We start from the raw sequence: 18,475 nt of genomic DNA, 5'->3' as shown, positions 1-18,475 counted from the left end.
GTTGTCATTGCAAAGCTTCTCCATGATATGAAGTCTCTCACTTCATTGAATCTTCTTCATGTTGCTGATATAGCATTCTTCATATTACAATGTGTTGATTTCTTCATTGTCTTGCATTTACTCATGAGGTGAAATCCTTCCTTGAAGTGTTGTAGAGCCTTTCATCCTTGTTGCAAGGCGTCCTTGAAGCTGTGATGGCCTTGATCTTGTCTGGGAACACCTCTTAATCATGATAAAGTCCTTCAGTCACATTTGCCTGACTTGGATTACCCTTACTGTGGCTGTTCTGCTCCTTGCCTTGATGACTCTGATCTCTTGCTTTATGTTGTATTGCAGAATCAATCCTGAATGTTTCCCTCTTGAATGTCTTGATGTGAGGAGTATGTGTTGGTCTCCTTCTTGCTTTAGAAATTCAAGTGTTCATCTTGCACGCCTCAGCCTACCATGTGATCAAATCTTGATGTTATCCTTGCAACATGTATGTGAAGTTCTCTGTCCAAGTCACACCTTTTGATGCTGTGATGATGCTGACCTCAGCATCTTCATGCTGTAATGTCCTCCATCAGTCCTCTGGTTAAAGTGTGTTTGAATCTTGTCTTATCTCACTGCCTTGAACCCTAAATCTGCTGTTCTGATCCTCTTCCAATCAGAGGTGCTGATTTTTCCACCCTTGAGTGCATATTTGATGTGAACCTGCATAACTTTCCCCTAGAGTGGGTTTGAAGGCTGAGCAGGATTTAAGGGCGCCTTTGTACTAAGTGCCTTGACTGAGTGCATAGGAAAGTAGGTCCAATCTTCCTTCATTGGGTCTGAGTTCATGCTTTTTAGGTCTGATTTAAGACCTGACTTTGATACCTTAGGGTCTGATATGCAACTCTTCAAAGTCTGACCTAAGTTTTTGGTCAAGGAATTCATGTCCTCATGACTGATTTTACTATCTTGCAGATCCGAGTTCTATGTTTACTTCCTCCAATGGGCACATATGAAGTTCATCCCTGATTCTGATTTTATTTTCTGCAGGTCCAATTCTGCTTTTAAGCTTGAGTTTTACTGCCCTTAAGTCCGAGTTTTACCTCCCTTAAGTCTGGTTTCATTTTCCTTCAATGCTGATGAAGATCATAAAATTGTTAATGAATTGATCCACACCCTTGGTCTGAGTTTGCTCTGCCCCTACTCGCAGGTCTGCTCCTACACTTATGCGGGTTTTAGAAAGTCAAAAGACAAGTTCAAAGCGCTAATTTCATATGATTGTGAACAAATACAAGTCGGCAGTGTTTATATTTGCCCTAGGTCGGCTAGATTAAGGTTTATTGCCTTGAAGCATATAAGGTGAATTCAACCTACAACAACCCAATTCAAACCTCAAAACATATTATTCTGCTCTGCTCATGCGAACTCATGTCTGCCTTTTAGAATTTTTGCTTCTGATTATTGACAGAGTTCATATGAAGTATTGCAATCTCAATCCTCATTCATATTTTGTGGTGGACATTAAGTGAAGTCCTGCATTGTTTCTTCATCATTGGCAGACTGGATGCAGAGTCTTAAGATGTTTTCTTCCTTGATCAACAATCATGTGCCCTTCATCCATGGAGGAGTTTCACCAAAGTCCAACATTGTTTACTTCCTGAGTGGCAGAGTTTATGCCAAGTCCGGCATTCTAGTACCCTTAGTGGCAGGGTTCACATCAGCTTTTGCAATTTGACACTTCCTCTAGTGGCGGACTTTATATAAAGTCCAGCATCACCTTTACTTAGTGCGAAAATTTCAAGGTCTAAAAACATCATGGGCAGACTTAGGCAAATCAAACATTGGTTATCACCAAATGAATGGCAGAGTTGAGATCAGGTCCAGCATTGACCAAACTTAGAACAAATTTCAAAGGATTTCAACCTTCCTTCCCTTGGTTGGGAGACATAAACCCTACATTTTCACTTCAAAACACTGAACCTCAAAACATTTTTTGACCCTTAATTTTCCTCACATCCATTGGCGGAGTTGAGAGCTGGATCAACAATCTTGCAACCATCTACACTGAATGGCAGACTTAGCATGAAGTCCAACATTGATTCTAACTTGGAAATTTATTTATTTTTAATCGAAGCACACACAGTGGAGTTTGCAGGTAGTCCTGCATTAATTACTTTGTGTGGTGGACTTCAAGGTGGGTTGTGCATTGCAATGCATCTTTGATCAATGGTGGCCTTTGCGATAGGTTATGCATTAAACTTCATTTGTGGTGGAGTTCACACCCTATTTTGCATTACTTTTATGCATGGTGGAGAGGAGTAGTTTTTGCATTTTCACTCTATGGTGGAGTTTGGTGTAAATCCAACATTCCTTCTCTTCATTGGTGGAATCTGATCCAAGTCTTGCACTCTTTGCCTCATAATGATGAACAAAAGATAAATCTTGTCAATTTACTATTGCATCTTTGGCGAACTTTCAACAATTTTGTGCTTTAGTAATGACGGACCTTAATGAAAACCTTGCAAATTATCTCTTGTGTGGCGGCAGAATGTCAATCCGACATTGTTGTTTGCAAAGCATATCAGATCCATGGCGGACTTTAATCCAAGTCCAGCATTGCAATGACTTCGTGCAAAAATTGACTTGCATGGGCGAAATCAGAGTTTGCTAAGTTTGTGCATTGACTCAAGACAAGTTGGAGTTCTTATGTGTTTTGCAACACTAGATCGGACTTCACCCATATTTTGCATTGATAGGTCGAACATTCTAAAGGTTTTGCATTGTGCTACTAGGCTGGCGGAGTTCTACAAAGTTGTGCATTGCATCAAGGTAGAACGGACTTTAATCCATCTTTATGTTGATGATATAGCGTCGGTAGAAATCCTACAGGCCGACTCAGCAAGATCAAATGTGTGAATGGCCTATTGGCCTTACACATTTGATGAATCTATAACTTATATTAATCCTTTAATATCTTTATTAAGTCACATATGCATTATCAAGTTTAATGATTAAACATACATTATCGAGTTTGACTTATCGGATTTGTTTCAAAGGGGCCGACTTTTGGTTAAAATCTGCCACCCCTCGTTTGAAGGCATGTGATGCTTCATGAAGGTCGTGCCTCCTTGATGAGAGTCGACTCTTGGATATCTCCTTTCGACGGATATATATGGATGTGGTCTTCCTTCTTTGGAACAGAGATAAGACAACAAGTTCGATCATAATCAGGCAGATCGAATTCATGTACAAGCAGATCAATTGATGGTGAGAAATTTATGTAGCGTGCTTAGGGGTGATGATAAGAGCTTATCGTCTATGGTTGGGAAGGCAACAGATCTGATGTTTGCCTGTGGTTAACAAGCACTACCTTAAAATCAACACTTTACATTATGTCAACTCGGAGTTTACGTCAACTTTGCATTAATACAAGCCTAGGTCGGACTTTTTCAAGATTTTACATTAATGAACGGTGGAGTTTCATAATGAATTGCATTGCTCTCCTTGTGTTTGTTGATAAAGTCCCTTGATCGTGCATTGATGTCGCTCCAATGGACTTTGTATGACTTCATGTATTTTTTACTAAGCGGACTTTGCATAAGGTTGTACATTCTTCTTTCCAGCAAGGCGTACTCTAGGCTAAACCTTACATTGTCTTACACCTTGAGCGGACTTTGTTGCTCAACAACACTTCCTTCATACCATGGCGGACCTTGCAACATTTCTACATTTTCTTTCCAAGGTGGGCGGACTTCAAGTGAGTTCATGAATTATGACTGAGCACACTTTGTTATATTCCATGTATTGATCATCAAGGATGGACTTCTATCTAGGTTGTGCAGGGTGAGCAGACTTTCTTCTTGATTGTGCATTGATCTAAGGCTGACCAGACTTTAAATCATTTCACATTCTCCTTGGGCGGACTTTGTGGCTCAAAAACATTTTCCTCAAGTCGCCTTCTTCTTGAAGTCCTCTTTGCATCAAACCTTCTCCCCTTACTTATACCTACAAAACAAACCGATATCGAATGAAACCTATACCATCAATCGTTTCACAAATCACATCATTCAAATGCTTGCAAACCTAAAATGGAAGTTCAGGCTCAGAAACATCAATGTTGCGAAGGGGGAAGCAAAGAATATTACTTAGTCAAATTTCATGTTTTCCCGACACCTATGTCCTACATAATGTGATCTCGGAATTCACATCCTTAGGGTGATATGCATGCAGTTCCTGACAGAACTACAAGCAAATATACCACCAATTACTCAACACAGAACCCTATCCCATTGACAACAATGACAACCTTACCAACAGTAGCAATGTTCTTGCTCTATGACAAAATTTAGTAATTTTGACCTCACTGAACCAACTTCCTCTCACAAGCAAAGGTTGAAACTACAAAACTACTGCCAAGCAAAGCAAAACAACCACCCTAAAAACGAGAAGTGGGGGTCCACATTTGCAACGGCGGAATGTGTGAAAACGTCACAACACTTTTTATCCTCATACTGCACTTCCATAACTTTTTTATTGACTGCTCTTTCTGCTCTCCTTATTCTAGTTATTAGCAACCATTATTATAATTTATTTTAATTTTCTTTCCTTTCATTTTCCCTTTCTACAGCTTGTTTGAAAATCTTCCAAGTTTGTCAAAAAACATGCTTAGTCTCTTAGAACCAAACCAAGTTAAGTTCTTTCCCACAGCTATGATCTCAAACTGCAATGGTTTCAATGAGCCGGGTTAATGTCTATGAAGCTATCATAAATAAATATAGTAGAAGGTAAGCTGGAATGGTAAAACCAGTGAAAGCATTGCAGGTCCAGTTCTCCAGCAATATTTATTTTTTCAGTTATTTCAGTTTCCAGTCATATAGATTTTGATGTTTGTATTACACCTCAAGGTACATAAGTAAGGCAGACTGCATATGAACAATGTACGGAATAGTTCAGCTTGATGGCTTAATTACATAAAGATAGGCCAGGCTTGAACTTTCAAGTGTCTACAGGTCATATCTGGGACTGATATATTTTTTGAAATTACACTTCATGACTCATCAAATAAAGTATCTTGTCAACTTAAAAGAAACTTACTTCAACATCTGAACGGGCCAATGATATCAGTGGTGCAATGCCGCCTTCTCGTCCAATAGCAATGCTGGAGAGTCCAAATCAAACCAAAATAAATAATAAGATTAGAGATAATATAAATTTATTATTAGAAGAATGCACAGCATAATTAATATGGAATCTAGATCACATCAAATTGGATGCAAACAAAAACATCACAAGTAAATTAACTCTTGCAATTACAACTGAACACACAGAAATTACTAAGTGGAATAAAACTATAGAGGAGCAAACTACTTGGATAGGCAATGTAGACCACATTGTATGCAATGAAGATTAAAATATTTTATGAACATTAACTCGTGCAATTATGAACAAATGCTTAGAAGAGATTACCTGGAGCAAATATCATATACAGCAAAACTCTGGATGTAAAGACATAAATTTCCTTGACAAATGATATTTGTGTAATATTTCAAATTTATCTTTCTGTAATTATAGTACTTTAATAGCAATGGATTATGCATACAAGTTTAGGAGTTCATAGAAAACAGTTTAGAAAGAGTGGAACATCGCATCTAAAGAACCCAAAGCTCAAAATAAGGATTTAAATCTAGACAAATAACTCAACAACCATTTTGCATAATTGATCTTCCCTAGAAATTACAATCCACAAATACTTTTCTATGCTTTTTAAGTTAAAATAAACTATTGCAACCATAACTAGAACACTAACAAGCATCTACTTTTGATCTTTAAATCACTGAAACATTTCACATAAATTTTAACTAATCTATACTAGTTAGCCAGATGGTCATGTCCCTAACACGTAAACTAAAAAGATAAAAAATGCTACAGAACATTTGGTGAAGCAGCCACCCTGTATAGATAGATTTTGGAATCTCACTCACGGAAAATCAATGATAATGAAAGTTACTTCTACTTATCAACACTGTGTCAAGATGGAAGCATACCCTAAAATGTACACAAACAGTGAGAGAAATAACATGCATAATGCTGTTTCATCCTAGTAACTCCATTTCTGGAGCATATCTCAATTCTGCAGAACAAGCATATAACAGAATATATATCTCAATTCTCATGCTGAAGACCAAAGCTCAAACTCTCCCCAAGGACATCTTAGCACTAAAAAGTAGCCCTGCTAGAATTACAGGTAGTATACAGCCAAACACTGCTGGAGGATGGAAAACTAGATTGCAACCAAATAGAGTTGGAGGAAGCAGGATGTAGTTTGTGGCAGCAGTTGTCCCATTAGATATGCTGTAGATATCTGTATGCAGGTGCATTGCAAGCAAGCTGTTAAGTACTGGACCAATCAAGTGGCATTCATTCCGAAGTAGCATAGGCCTGAATATGTCTCATAAATAATATAGTATGTAAAGGGAGTGGGCCCCAATTCAACCCATATATCTTAGAAACTGAAAAAGATAATTCAAGTTTGCATCTCTTGCAATAATTAAAAGAGAGGTAGATGATTCAAAATGGTCATAAACTGCTCAACATTAAATTTAAGATTTGGAATGCTCTATAATTTTATATAATTAAATTAAAAGCATATCTTGAGTATTTATATAAAGCCATAGCAGTTGTCTTTATACCACACATTATAAAGATATAGTCATATGCCACCAATGATCTAGAAGAAAACTCCACCAGTAGACAAGCATGATCATAGGAAAGAGACCATTTTAAGATGTCAAACATATACCTATTTGCTTCAGATACTGACAAACCCCATAATGCACCCGCAGCCCTTTCCTGAAGACCTTGAGATGCATTTGAACAATTTTGTGCAAGAGCAACCTACAAAATATGAAATAATCAATCAGCAGAACAGAGCTATATTGTTTACCATATCATAAATAACAAATGTACTCTTAAAATGAAAATGATTGAATGTAAGTTCAAATAACAAATATGTAAAGTTCTCGAAAGAAAGCAGTTTAAAACTAAGCTCCGAAATGCATAAGACAAGTTGGTTCATATGAGCCTGTCCTACTTCACATTAGAACATATAAATGTCTACAAGAGAAGCAGAGCAAGGAACAGAAATCTGTGAATAGAAAGATTAACACTAGAAAGAACAACTCAGCTTGAAAATAATCACAAAAAAGCAACATTTATAATCATTTCCTCTCACAGAAATGTCTTGCAAAACTGTGTGAAAACATCTAATATTATTATATTTGTGCCATTGAGAGTTGTCATTGATTAACGCAATGATAATATACTAGGTTGATAATATGGCGGACAAAAATGGCCATGGAAGTACCACCTGTTAAAATAATATTAATATCTTCTATAATGGTCATCTTCTATTTTTAGCAATCATCTTAGTTGTCGACTTATTTAGCAATTTAGCTTTTTAGTTGACTTATTTAGCTTGTTAAGTTAGTTTTTTATTATTTAGCCTTTTAAGCTATATTTACCTTTTTAAGCTTTTTAGCTTATTTGATTTCACTTTAATGACTAGTTCTATTTATAGAACGTCGTCTTGTAACCTCTATATATACGTGTGTATATTGTTCAATGTAATTATCCGATTATTGAATCATTCATTCAATTTATTTTTCACAAACTATGAGCATACTTCTTAAACCTATCACAAAGAGCCTCAATACTTTGACCATTTGAGTGCATTAAATCAATGAACTCATTCGTGTCTATATCTTGCAATTCATCTTCAGGAAGGTGTTTGCGGAATGTTACCTTGTACACTTCAGCCACTTCAAAATCTTTATATGGGGGAAACCTTCCTGGCACAGAAAAAATTTGACTACTATAATATTTTGGAGGCAATGCAAAGTCAAGAAGATGTAATGGAGTGGTCATCTTGTTCCATCTTTCTTCAACAATTGCACGCACTTGTTAAAAGAAAGTTTCCTCAAGATCTTCCTCTTTTGTATTTAAGAATCTTCTCAAGCATTGAGTTGATGTCATCATATATCTCTCCAATGCAAGGCATGTCCATGTCAATATAGCAAATCATGCTCAAAAAGGGCTCGGTAAAACTAAGGAGATACTCCACATGATCCCCTCATTAGTCATCTAATATCATTTGCCTCGGTTTTGTTGCACTCTTAGTGTTGCTTTGCTTCCATATAAACATTTTCGGCCAATCACAATATTAGAAAGTGTCTATCTAACTTTCACAAGTCATCTCAAGACGGTTTTGTTAGAGGCGAAACAAGTCTCGGCAACCTATTACAAATTTAGAAAATGATTCAAAATTAAAAAACAAACTTTAATGAGAATTAGAATACACAGTCAAATTATGAAAATGTAAAATTTTATACTACTTAACTTAACCTTCGATAGCTCCAATTTTGAAAATGATCTAAAAACTACTTAAGACATGTGGTGGTTGGTGATGAACATCTGGATGTCCTTAGCCTCTACATACACCTTTTTGATCTAGTCAATTTTATTCCAAATCTTTTGTAGCATAAGATTTAGTGAGTGGACCGTACAAGGTGTCAAAAACATATGTTGATATCATTCATCAACCAACAGCCTAAGTCACCAGGTTCAGCTGAATTTCATCCTTGAAGTTCGAAATTCGCCGAACTTTAAAAAAAAAAAAAAAATCGTTGAAATTCGCCGAACTTCAAATTCTTTTTTTTTTTTTGATATAAATTTTTGGCCTTCTTCTGTTAATATTTTTTAAACACGACTTCAGTCTATCATGAGTTGCGGCCTGCAGGAGAGGTAGTCGCGGACCCGTGATAGTCGCAGCCTGCAGGAAAAGTTCGCCTGCAATTTTTGCCTGTCGTTCGTGCCCTAGCATATGTTTCCTATGGTTTATATTTTATAAATATGTCATCTTTTTGTAACGATTTCAAATCTATTTATCAATGTTAAACTATTTAGGCAATTTTATAGACATATTACATATATTTATTAAAACAATTTAAAAATTACATATGGCAAACTTAATTCGAATTTTATACATTTCGAATTTTTCACTCATCGAACTTCATTTGAATTTCAAAGTTGTCAAACTTCGAATTCGAATTTGAACCTGGTGACTTAGCCAACAGCCCAACAGCTCTACAATTCTTTGTGTTATTCGTTAAGACTTGAACAATGTTACGTGGTCCCAGTGCGTTAATGGCTGCAATGAGAATATCAGCAATAAATTGTCCATCTTTTTACCTACCCCACACAATCCATGACTCTCGAAACCATTGCCTCTTTAAGGGACACCACTATGATATTGATCAAGGGACAATTTTTTGAATCTTTGCACCCATCAAAAACAATGGCCACACCTATCTCAATCCATGTATACCATATGTGCTTCAATGAATCTTCAACCACCTTGACAGCATTTTACAAAAAGTTGTCACACACCTTCTCATAACCAGAGCCCTTGTACCGTTTTGGAGCTTCATTAACTTTGTTCAGCATCTCTTTTCAACATGGTGAGCAAACAACATTGAAAGCCATCCCATTTGCATAAATACATCTTGCTACATGGTGGTGGACAATGTCTCAACTCTCATTTGAAATGCATTTTCCAAAGGTCCCTTTGAACTTTTGATTACAATGGGTTGTGAACTTTGAACAATAGGTGTTGCCAAAAATGGGTGGTTTTTTACCACAATATCGAGAATAGATGGGGGTTGCACTCCCTTTGATCTTTTTTCTTAAGTATGACTTCAATTCATCTACACGCTTCTCATTCATCTACTCCCTCTTGCCCCATAATATATTTTGTCAGTCTCTAATGGTAAAGGTACACCGTTTTTTCCAAGGCAAGCTTTGATGCCTTTTCTAGGTGTTGCACATAAATGGGCTTTCACCCAAAAATGTGAACTAGAATATTGTGTATCACTTCCATCACATTTCCAAATGTAACCCCCACCTCTCGGAACCGGTTGTATCATTTCAATGTATTTTTATAGAGAAGAATATAGATTTATTTTGAATTTAGGTTGACATGTGTAGGTAGAACTTTTCGCCATTCGAATTCCTATGGCAAGAAATTTTGTGAGCACATTTAAAACAAAAATAAAAATCAAACATAACAAATAGCTGTAGAAACCCTAACTCTTTTGAATATTTGATACATTCATAAAAAAATGGAAAAAATAAATAAACAAAACAATAATTTGTTTAACGTTTGTAAAACACAAATGGAGAAAACAAATTGAAAAAACTCTTACCTCTTCGCAAAAAATCCGTCTACGATCTTCTTGGCAGCCAATGGAAAGTTGCAAATGTGTAGGAATGAGGATGTAGTTGTTGTTGAAGCTTCAAAGATCGATCTTCAACTCCCTACGTCTATCCAACAAAAAATCTACGCTCAACCGCTTGGAATGAAATTTGTTGTTTGCAAAGAAAATGAACAAATTTTAAGTTGTTTTTGGTGTTTTAGGTGTTTTGGACGTCACTTTAGGGTTAAGGAGGACACCCAATCAAAGTGGACCTCAAAAAATATTAAAAAAATCCAAAAGAACTTTTAAAAAACCATCGTTGGGCGTCTGAGTGTAGTTAGGTTCAATTGAGTTCACTCGGGTTCCATCCAAGTTTGCTCGGCCACTATTTTTGCACATCCCATCCGCACCCACAGGCACACTGAAGTGGTACCCAAACGGGGTGCGAACCAAACCCGAATCTCAACAGGCCAGGAGAGGAACCCAACAACCTTGATAATGTACAAGCTGAATATAAGAAGTCGAAAAAAGCATTTACTAAAAACATGTGATGATTAGATCGCTAAGCTAACGTACTTCCACATTAACTGGTGAAGCTCTAAAGAATGGCAATGCTATGGGAGCATCTTTTATTCAAAGGCTTGCGAACTCTATGATATGACATAAGTATTTTTTAAACAGATCAAAATACATATAGATTAATAATCAGACAGAAATCCGTCCATACAATTTTGTGCAAGATCAGCCTCCATGATGTGAAATAATCAATCAGCAAAATGGGACTATATAGTTTACCATATCATAAATAACAAAAGTACTCTTAAAATGGTAATGATTGAACGTAAGTATGAATAACTTGTAGCGAGTCGAGCCAAGCTCGGCGAGTTTTGACAACTCATGACTCGGACTCCGCGAGTTTTGCTTATAACTCGCCTGACTCGGGCGAGTCAGGCAAGTTATGGTAAAACTCACCGAGTCTGAGCTCCAGGACTCATGTCGCGCCATGTCAGGCATGGCAGACAGAGAGGCTGAGGTTGCGACTATGGCAAAGGAGGAGGATAGAGCACGATCCGACACAAGCACAACTGATGTTAATCATTGTGGCACCTCACAGGCGAAGACTATGGCTACTCAGTCATCCAGGACCTACCTTAGACGCCTTTGTAGGAGGCAGACAGACTACTCTGAGGTTGAGGCTAAGGATGAGCTAGAGCCTGAGCCATAGACTTGTTTTTGTTTACAGTTACATATATGTTTGGGAACATTTGCTGTCATGGATTTTATATACATTTGACAACATTTAAAACTCTATATATCTATGTTTTCTATTTCCTTCAGCTAGAATTTACATTTCTACGCACGTGATGGATGTATGTTTATGTATGTGATCAAATTAGCTTCTATTTGATGATGTTATAGTGTCTTTAAGCTTTATTCAATAACGGGAGCATGAAACAAGTTTTAAATCGTTAAAATCTCTAAATTTTAAGGGTTTTTATTTTATTTTGCTGAGTCATAGCCGAGTCACGAGTCGAGTCTGCCTTGCCGAGTCATGAGTCGAGTCGGCCTTGACGAGTTCCGAGTCTGGGAACTTTGATTAAGATAATGTTCCTGACTCTAGTAGGAAAGATCGATTTTATATCTAGCATAATTGAGGGGTCTCAATCAGGATCTGATTGATAAATGATATCCCTACTTTATTTCTTACTTTACTTGGGATTGTGATTTTAGTGCATGTAAAAAAGGGGACATTACATACTCTCAAGTCCCACAAGCCTACTTTTGGTTATTCATGGACATTAATATAATTTCTTTCTTTCTTTCCAATCAAGGAAGTCTACCAATCATAGTGTCAGAAACTATTGTCAATTAAAAGAACTAGTACCTTGAAACCACCCGAGGGTATAACTATTTCTTAAATTGAAGTTTCTGGTTGTAGTAAGCATGGCCCTTAGACCAAACTACAGAGCAGATGTTATTGAATTCAAAGCTCAGAAGAGCACCAGATTTACTCAATCTCCATATACGGCATCATTTTGGCTTCAAACCTCCATCCTCCTCAGATCTTCATGGAAATGCTTTGATTCTATCTAGGACTATGGCACAAGGCCACATGTATCTTGGTCATGCTCCAAAAGACATGCTTCATGATAATTTGACAAAGCTCTCTTAACAGTGGAATAGGACTAGTTCTTCTCTCAAAAATGAACACAGAAATGTCATTAGTATTTACCAGTATATATATGGTCTGCCTGCAGTGATTGTGCCATTATGTATCTTATATGCTTCTTTTATTATAGGCTCTTGATGCTAATATCGCTTCTATACATTCTTGTTTGTCTACTGCAGGAATTGCCCCTTTATACAGGTTATTTATGGATATCGAAGTACATTTAATTTCAATATCTCAGTATAACTATAAACATATAAATATATTGTTGTACACATGTAATATGTCTATCAAGTCTAATATTATGATCAAGTGCAAACTTTTCCAAGTAATCTTTTAACAAATCGACTGTTATATACTTACTATTCATCTTTGTCAAAATAAATAAATCACATTTTTTAAGGTTTCTATGTTCCCTTAATAATTCCAGTATCCAATCAAGAATGGCAGAAATTAATGCAAAGAAAATAAATTATTAAAGAAGTAGGTCAAAAATGAACAAACGGTGTTTAATAATATACCAAAGCTTCCACGCCACGAGCAGCAGCAATTGCTTCACGGTTTCTATCATCAAATGACAAGTTCCACAATGCTCCAGCTGCCTCCTGCCTGAAGAACCAGGATAACATATGACTGTAAGACTGATACATATTACATTTTTCTGGAAAATGAGACAAAGCTTTAAAATCTTCATACATCATGTAAATCAATGATCAGAATAGTGCCCCACTATACATGACAATGCACAAATTGAAAAAAGATAAAATAAAAGAACAAAAGTTTCATTCTGAGGATCATCAGCAACTTATCATTTATTATATTGAAAATACAGTAAATGACTCTTTCAATACTTTGCCAAAAGGGTATATAAAAATGGCAAAGTCAATGCTATAGGTGAGTTAACTAGAGCTCCATTTCTCATTAAGAAAACACAACATGTTTTGCTACACTTTTTCACCAAACAAACATAATCCATCCCATAGATGAAAAACTCGGATTTTGCAATAACTCGGCAAGGCCAAAAAATTTTAAAAACTCGGGACTCGCCAAAACTCAGCAAAAAACTCGGCAAAACTCGGCAACTTTATCGAACATTTGAAAATACATTTTTTTTTTATATATAATTCAAAAACACACATTTACACCAAATTTGTATAACATATATGATTTCCATGATATATAAATCAAATTTTTTTGGTAATACATAGCAACAAATGCAAGTATCATAGCATAAACCAAAAACCAAGTGCAACATATGTATAAGAGTTCAATACATATCAACGTATCATAGTGACAGTCTCATAGAGTTATAGAGTCATAGACCACAAAACAAGAACCTCTGAAATTCTGATTACATATCAAGTTCAAAGTTTGGTATCAATGAAAATAAGAAATCATAAATTGCGTCTACGACTAAAGCTCAAAACAGATTGTGGCCGCTGGGTGGGTGGTGCTGAAGTAGTGGCAACATCCTCAACACTAACAGGTGCCTCTGCTGCATGATCAACCTCCTGCTCCTCCTCACGTGCTGCCACTTCCGCATCCCATTCCTCTCCTGCCCTCTCCAACTCACTCAACTGCTCATTAGTAAGGAATGGATCCAAATCATTATCAACATCATCAGGAGAAGCAACCCATTCTGCTGCATATGGATCAATGTCATCCAAGTCAAGTGCTTCATGTGAATCTTGCCCTAGCACCTTCTTCTCATGTAATCGAATGTTGTACCGCACATAGACAAGATCATTCAAGCGTTGTTGAGTCAACCTATTGCGCTTTTTTGTGTGGATGTTCTCAAAAACACTCCAGTTGCGCTCACAACCAGAAGCACTACAAGGCTGTGATAATATGCGGATGGCAAGCTTTTGAAGATTAGGCGTTGTGGCACCATAATCTTCCCACCACAAATCTGCAAGGATACAAAATGTGATTTATAACTTGTAAAGATTTCAATAATCTTAAAGAGAGAAATAAATGGTAAAAATTAAACATATGTTTTTTTTTACCTGGTCGTAAGGTGGCTCTCCTACGTTTGCAATCAAGTGAAGAAAACAATTCCCCTAAGGCCTTCTTATAACTCTGCAACTCATCAAGTATCAGGTCTCGAAGGATCTCATCATCAACTAATCTCCGAATGCATGTGTCAAGGCCAATTCTAACCTCTGCATCTACTCTGAAACTCGGAGAGTAAAAAAACTTGGGATTCAAGAAGTAGGCAGCAGCATGAATATGTTGGTGGAGTTGATGGTTCCACCTCCGATCAATTATGCGCCATATGGGTTCATACTTGGTCTTGTTTGACCCATACAAGTGTTGAATCGCCTCTTTGGCCTTATCCATGGCCTCATATAGATACCCCATGGAGTTATGATCCCCATCCACCATTTTAGCACCCTCACCAACGGTTCCGACACCTAGATATAAAAAATCTAACAAAATCAGCAGATTGAAATATTAGAAAATTAAATAATAAATCATCAATTAAAGTTTCAAAACTTACATTGATGATCTCCTCCACTATCTTGGCAAAATTAGTATCAAAAATGGCAATCACAACCTTCTCTGCTTCAGGCTTTGTAGCATAAGGACTCCCCAACCATCTTTCACTCACGAACATCCGCTTTAGGTTGGGCAATGTAGCAAGTATGCTCTGCAAGGTGAGGAAATTGGTAGCAAAGCGTGTGACCCCCGACCGCACAAGATCCTTACCTTCAGTGTGCTCTCTCATAAGATTCAGGACCCATGTGTGATTGTAGATGTATTTGGTGATATTCCTTCCATCTTCAACCACTTTCTTTACCCAACTTAGTTTCCCTATGTCCTCATGGAGCAAGTCAAGACAATGGGCAGCACAAGGGCTCCAAAATAATGTCGAATGTCTAGCCATTAGAAGTTTGCCGGCTGCCACATATGCAGCTGCATTATCAGTCACAACTTGGATGACATTCTGCACTCCCACATCCATCACCACTTCATCCAACATGTTGCACAAGGTCTCCGCATTCTTCACTTCATTGGAGGCATCAATTGATTTTAAAAATACTAACTGTCCTCCTGAAGCAACTAGAAAGTTGATGAGTGTCCTGTTCCTACCATCTGTCCATCCATCAGAAAGAATGGTGCAGCCATTCTTTTCCCAAATAGTCCTTTGCTCTTCCACTAATGCATGAGTGTTTTGGACCTCATCCTGCAATAACAGTCCACTTACCTCGTAACGGCTTGGGGATTTGAACCCCTTACCTGCCACAGTCAACGCGGTGACCAATTGGTCCCAAGATGGACTAGAAATGGCATTGAACGGAACATCGTTGTAGATAAAAAATCTAGCACACGCCACCTTGGCTTGTTGGTGAGCCTCTTTATTCCATGCAGTGCCAAGCAATCCACGCTATGCACCAGGAGTGTTACGTGGAATAAAGAAGTTTTCCATGTTGCTGTCCAAAGTTCCCTTTGCTCGTATCCGTGGCCCAAGGGAAGAACCAGATGTCGCCACATCTGTATGTGACCCTATGGAACTCAAATCTGCCCTTGGGGCTGCCATTGCCTCTGCTGTTCTCTTTTTTGTTGCCTTCCTTTGATCATATGCTTCAAGCGTTGCTATTGCATCTCTCGTAGCCTCTTCAGTACATTCCGTACAGCTTGTGGTATCTCGGCATTGAATTTTTGCAAGGTGATATTTGAACCTATTAATGCCACCTTTTACAATTTTTTTGAAATGGTTGCAAAAAACATCTCCTCGTTTTGGACCTGGTCTCCCATGTTTCCAACAAGGGTCTCTCTTTTTGCCACCAACTTTAACTGTAGAAGCTGAATCCATTTTCTTTCAAAAAGATGTGGAAAAGAACCTAGCAAAAGAGAGGCAACATTTAGAGATAAATAACATTGTTACCAAAAAAAATCACAAACATCCAAAATTACAATGACTGTATAACTGTATTTTATTTACAGTCATCTATTAATAGATGACTCTCTAAAATTAAAATTTTAAATTGGTTGTGTATTTTTTTAAGTTTTTAACTTCAAATTTAAATTTAAATGAAATACTTTAATACACATTGACATTACACAGTTGACAGTCATTTCAAATGACTATGAGTATTTCACAATTGACTGTGTAATACACAGTCATTAATTACAATGTACATTAATGATTAATGTAATAAATGACTCTCTAAAATTAAAATTTTTAATTGGTTGTGTATTTTTTTAAGTTTTTAACTTCAAATTTAAATTTAAATGAAATACTTTAATACACATTGACATTACACAGTTGACAGTCATTTCAAATGACTATGAGTATTTCACAATTGACTGTGTAATACACAGTCATTAATTACAATGTACATTAATGATTAATGTATTACACAGTCATCAGTCATTTGAAAATGACTATGTATTACACAGTCATTTCAAAATTTCAAATGACCGTGTATTACACAGTCATCAGTCATTTGAAAATGACTGTGTATTACACAGTCATCAGTCATTTGAAATTTTGAAATGACTGTAATGACTGTGTATTACACAGTCATTTGAAAATGACTGTGTAATACACAGTCATTTCTCATTTGAAATGACTGTAATGACTGTGTATTACACAGTCATTTCAAATGACTGATGACTGTGTAATACACAGTCATTTGAAAATGAATGTGTATTACACAGTCATTTGAAATGACTGTGACTGTGTAATGATGACTGTGTAATACACAGTCATTTGAAATGACTGTGACTGTGTAATGACGACTGTGTAATACACAGTCATTTGAAAATTTGAAATGACTGTGTATTACACAGTCATTTGAAAATTGAAATGACTGTGACTGTGTAATACACAGTCATTTGAAATGACTGTAACTGTGTAATGATGACTGTGTAATACACAGTCATTTGAAAATTTGAAATGACTGTGTATTACACAGTCATTTGAAAATTGAAATGACTGTGATTGTGTAATGATGACTGTGTAATACACAGTCATTTGAAAATTTGAAATGACTGTGTATTACACAGTCATTTGAAATGACTGTGACTGTGTAATACACAGTCATTTTCAAATGACTGTGTATTACACAGTCATTTCAAATGACTGATGACTGTGTAATACACAGTCATTTGAAATGACTGTAATTACTAATGATTGTGTATTACACAGTCATTTGAAATGACTGTGACTGTGTAATACACAGTCATTTTCAAATGACTGTGACTGTGTAATGAATCTAATGATGACTGTGTAATACACAGTCATTTGAAATGACTAAGACTGTGTAATACACAGTCATTTTCAAATGACTGTGTATTACACAGTCTTAGTCATTCGAAATAAAACAATACAAAAAGATACCTGGTCGTGCGTGCAAATGCAAACATTACACAGTCATTTTGACTGTGTAATACACAGTCATTTCAAATGACTGTGTATTACACAGTCATTCGATTAAAATTTAAAATGACTGTGAATTCGAAATAAAACAATACAAAAAGATCACGAATAAACAAGTAAAAACCTGGTCGAACGTGCAAATGCAAACCCTACTGGAAATCGCGTGGCGTTTTTTGCCTTCCAGAGTCGCGCGAGCCGCGAAATGGAATAAAGACTTCGGTTTTTTTTTTGCCTGCGACTTAAGTCGCGTTTTTTCTCGCATTTTGTGCCACGTTTCGGGCAGGTTTTTGCCATTAACGGCGAGTATTTGCCAAAAAAATCGCGCCGAGTATTTCCGCGATTAACTCGCGCGACATTATGGATCGCGATTACTCGCGAGTTTTTGAATTGCTCGCCGAGTTTTGCAAGCTTGATCCATCCATATAATGCCTAATCTCGTTATTGTTTGGAAAATGATGTCTCAACCTTGCATTTACATGAGGTTACTATTTAGAGTAAGTTTTCATTTGAGCACGAAATGGTGCAAAATTATCCCCGAAGCTTCTGGTTGGCTAGATAAGCATTCCGGTAAAGTTACATCGCAAGATCACAACTAGTTTTGAAGATATTCAATTTTCCGTTTTGGAGGGGTCCACGAAAGGTTTAATTTTGATTTTGAGGACTTGTGAGGCCCCGAAACACCCTGAAAAGTGGGCATAA

The 18,475-nt window shown here is 36.7% G+C and overlaps 2 protein-coding genes across 2 annotated transcripts in view; both read right to left on the bottom strand.

The window, feature by feature from the left end:
• LOC131064228 (protein ARABIDILLO 1) overlaps nucleotides 1-18,475 on the bottom strand; it is an 87,952-nt gene that overhangs the window by 23,797 nt on the left and 45,680 nt on the right. Inside the window, exons 6-8 of the mRNA XM_057998313.2 lie at nucleotides 12,912-12,999; nucleotides 6,770-6,864; nucleotides 5,065-5,128 (exon numbers count right to left, since the gene is read on the bottom strand). Of these exons, the coding sequence (XP_057854296.1) occupies nucleotides 5,065-5,128; nucleotides 6,770-6,864; nucleotides 12,912-12,999 (247 nt within the window). The remainder of the gene's footprint in view (nucleotides 1-5,064; nucleotides 5,129-6,769; nucleotides 6,865-12,911; nucleotides 13,000-18,475) is intronic.
• On the bottom strand, nucleotides 13,687-15,658 carry LOC131856033 (uncharacterized). Its single transcript, XM_059207151.1, has 2 exons — nucleotides 14,397-15,658; nucleotides 13,687-14,299 (listed from the first exon to the last, which is right to left on the bottom strand). Exons 1-2 carry the CDS (start codon nucleotides 14,773-14,775, stop codon nucleotides 13,785-13,787), a joined length of 894 nt encoding a protein of 297 aa, XP_059063134.1. The 5' UTR covers nucleotides 14,776-15,658; the 3' UTR covers nucleotides 13,687-13,784.

This window comes from Cryptomeria japonica, chromosome 6 (assembly GCF_030272615.1).
Source record: "Cryptomeria japonica chromosome 6, Sugi_1.0, whole genome shotgun sequence".
NCBI lineage: Eukaryota > Viridiplantae > Streptophyta > Pinopsida > Cupressales > Cupressaceae > Cryptomeria > Cryptomeria japonica.
The sequence above is the reverse complement of the archived record's forward strand: the minus strand, read 5'-3'. Positions and strand labels throughout refer to the sequence as shown.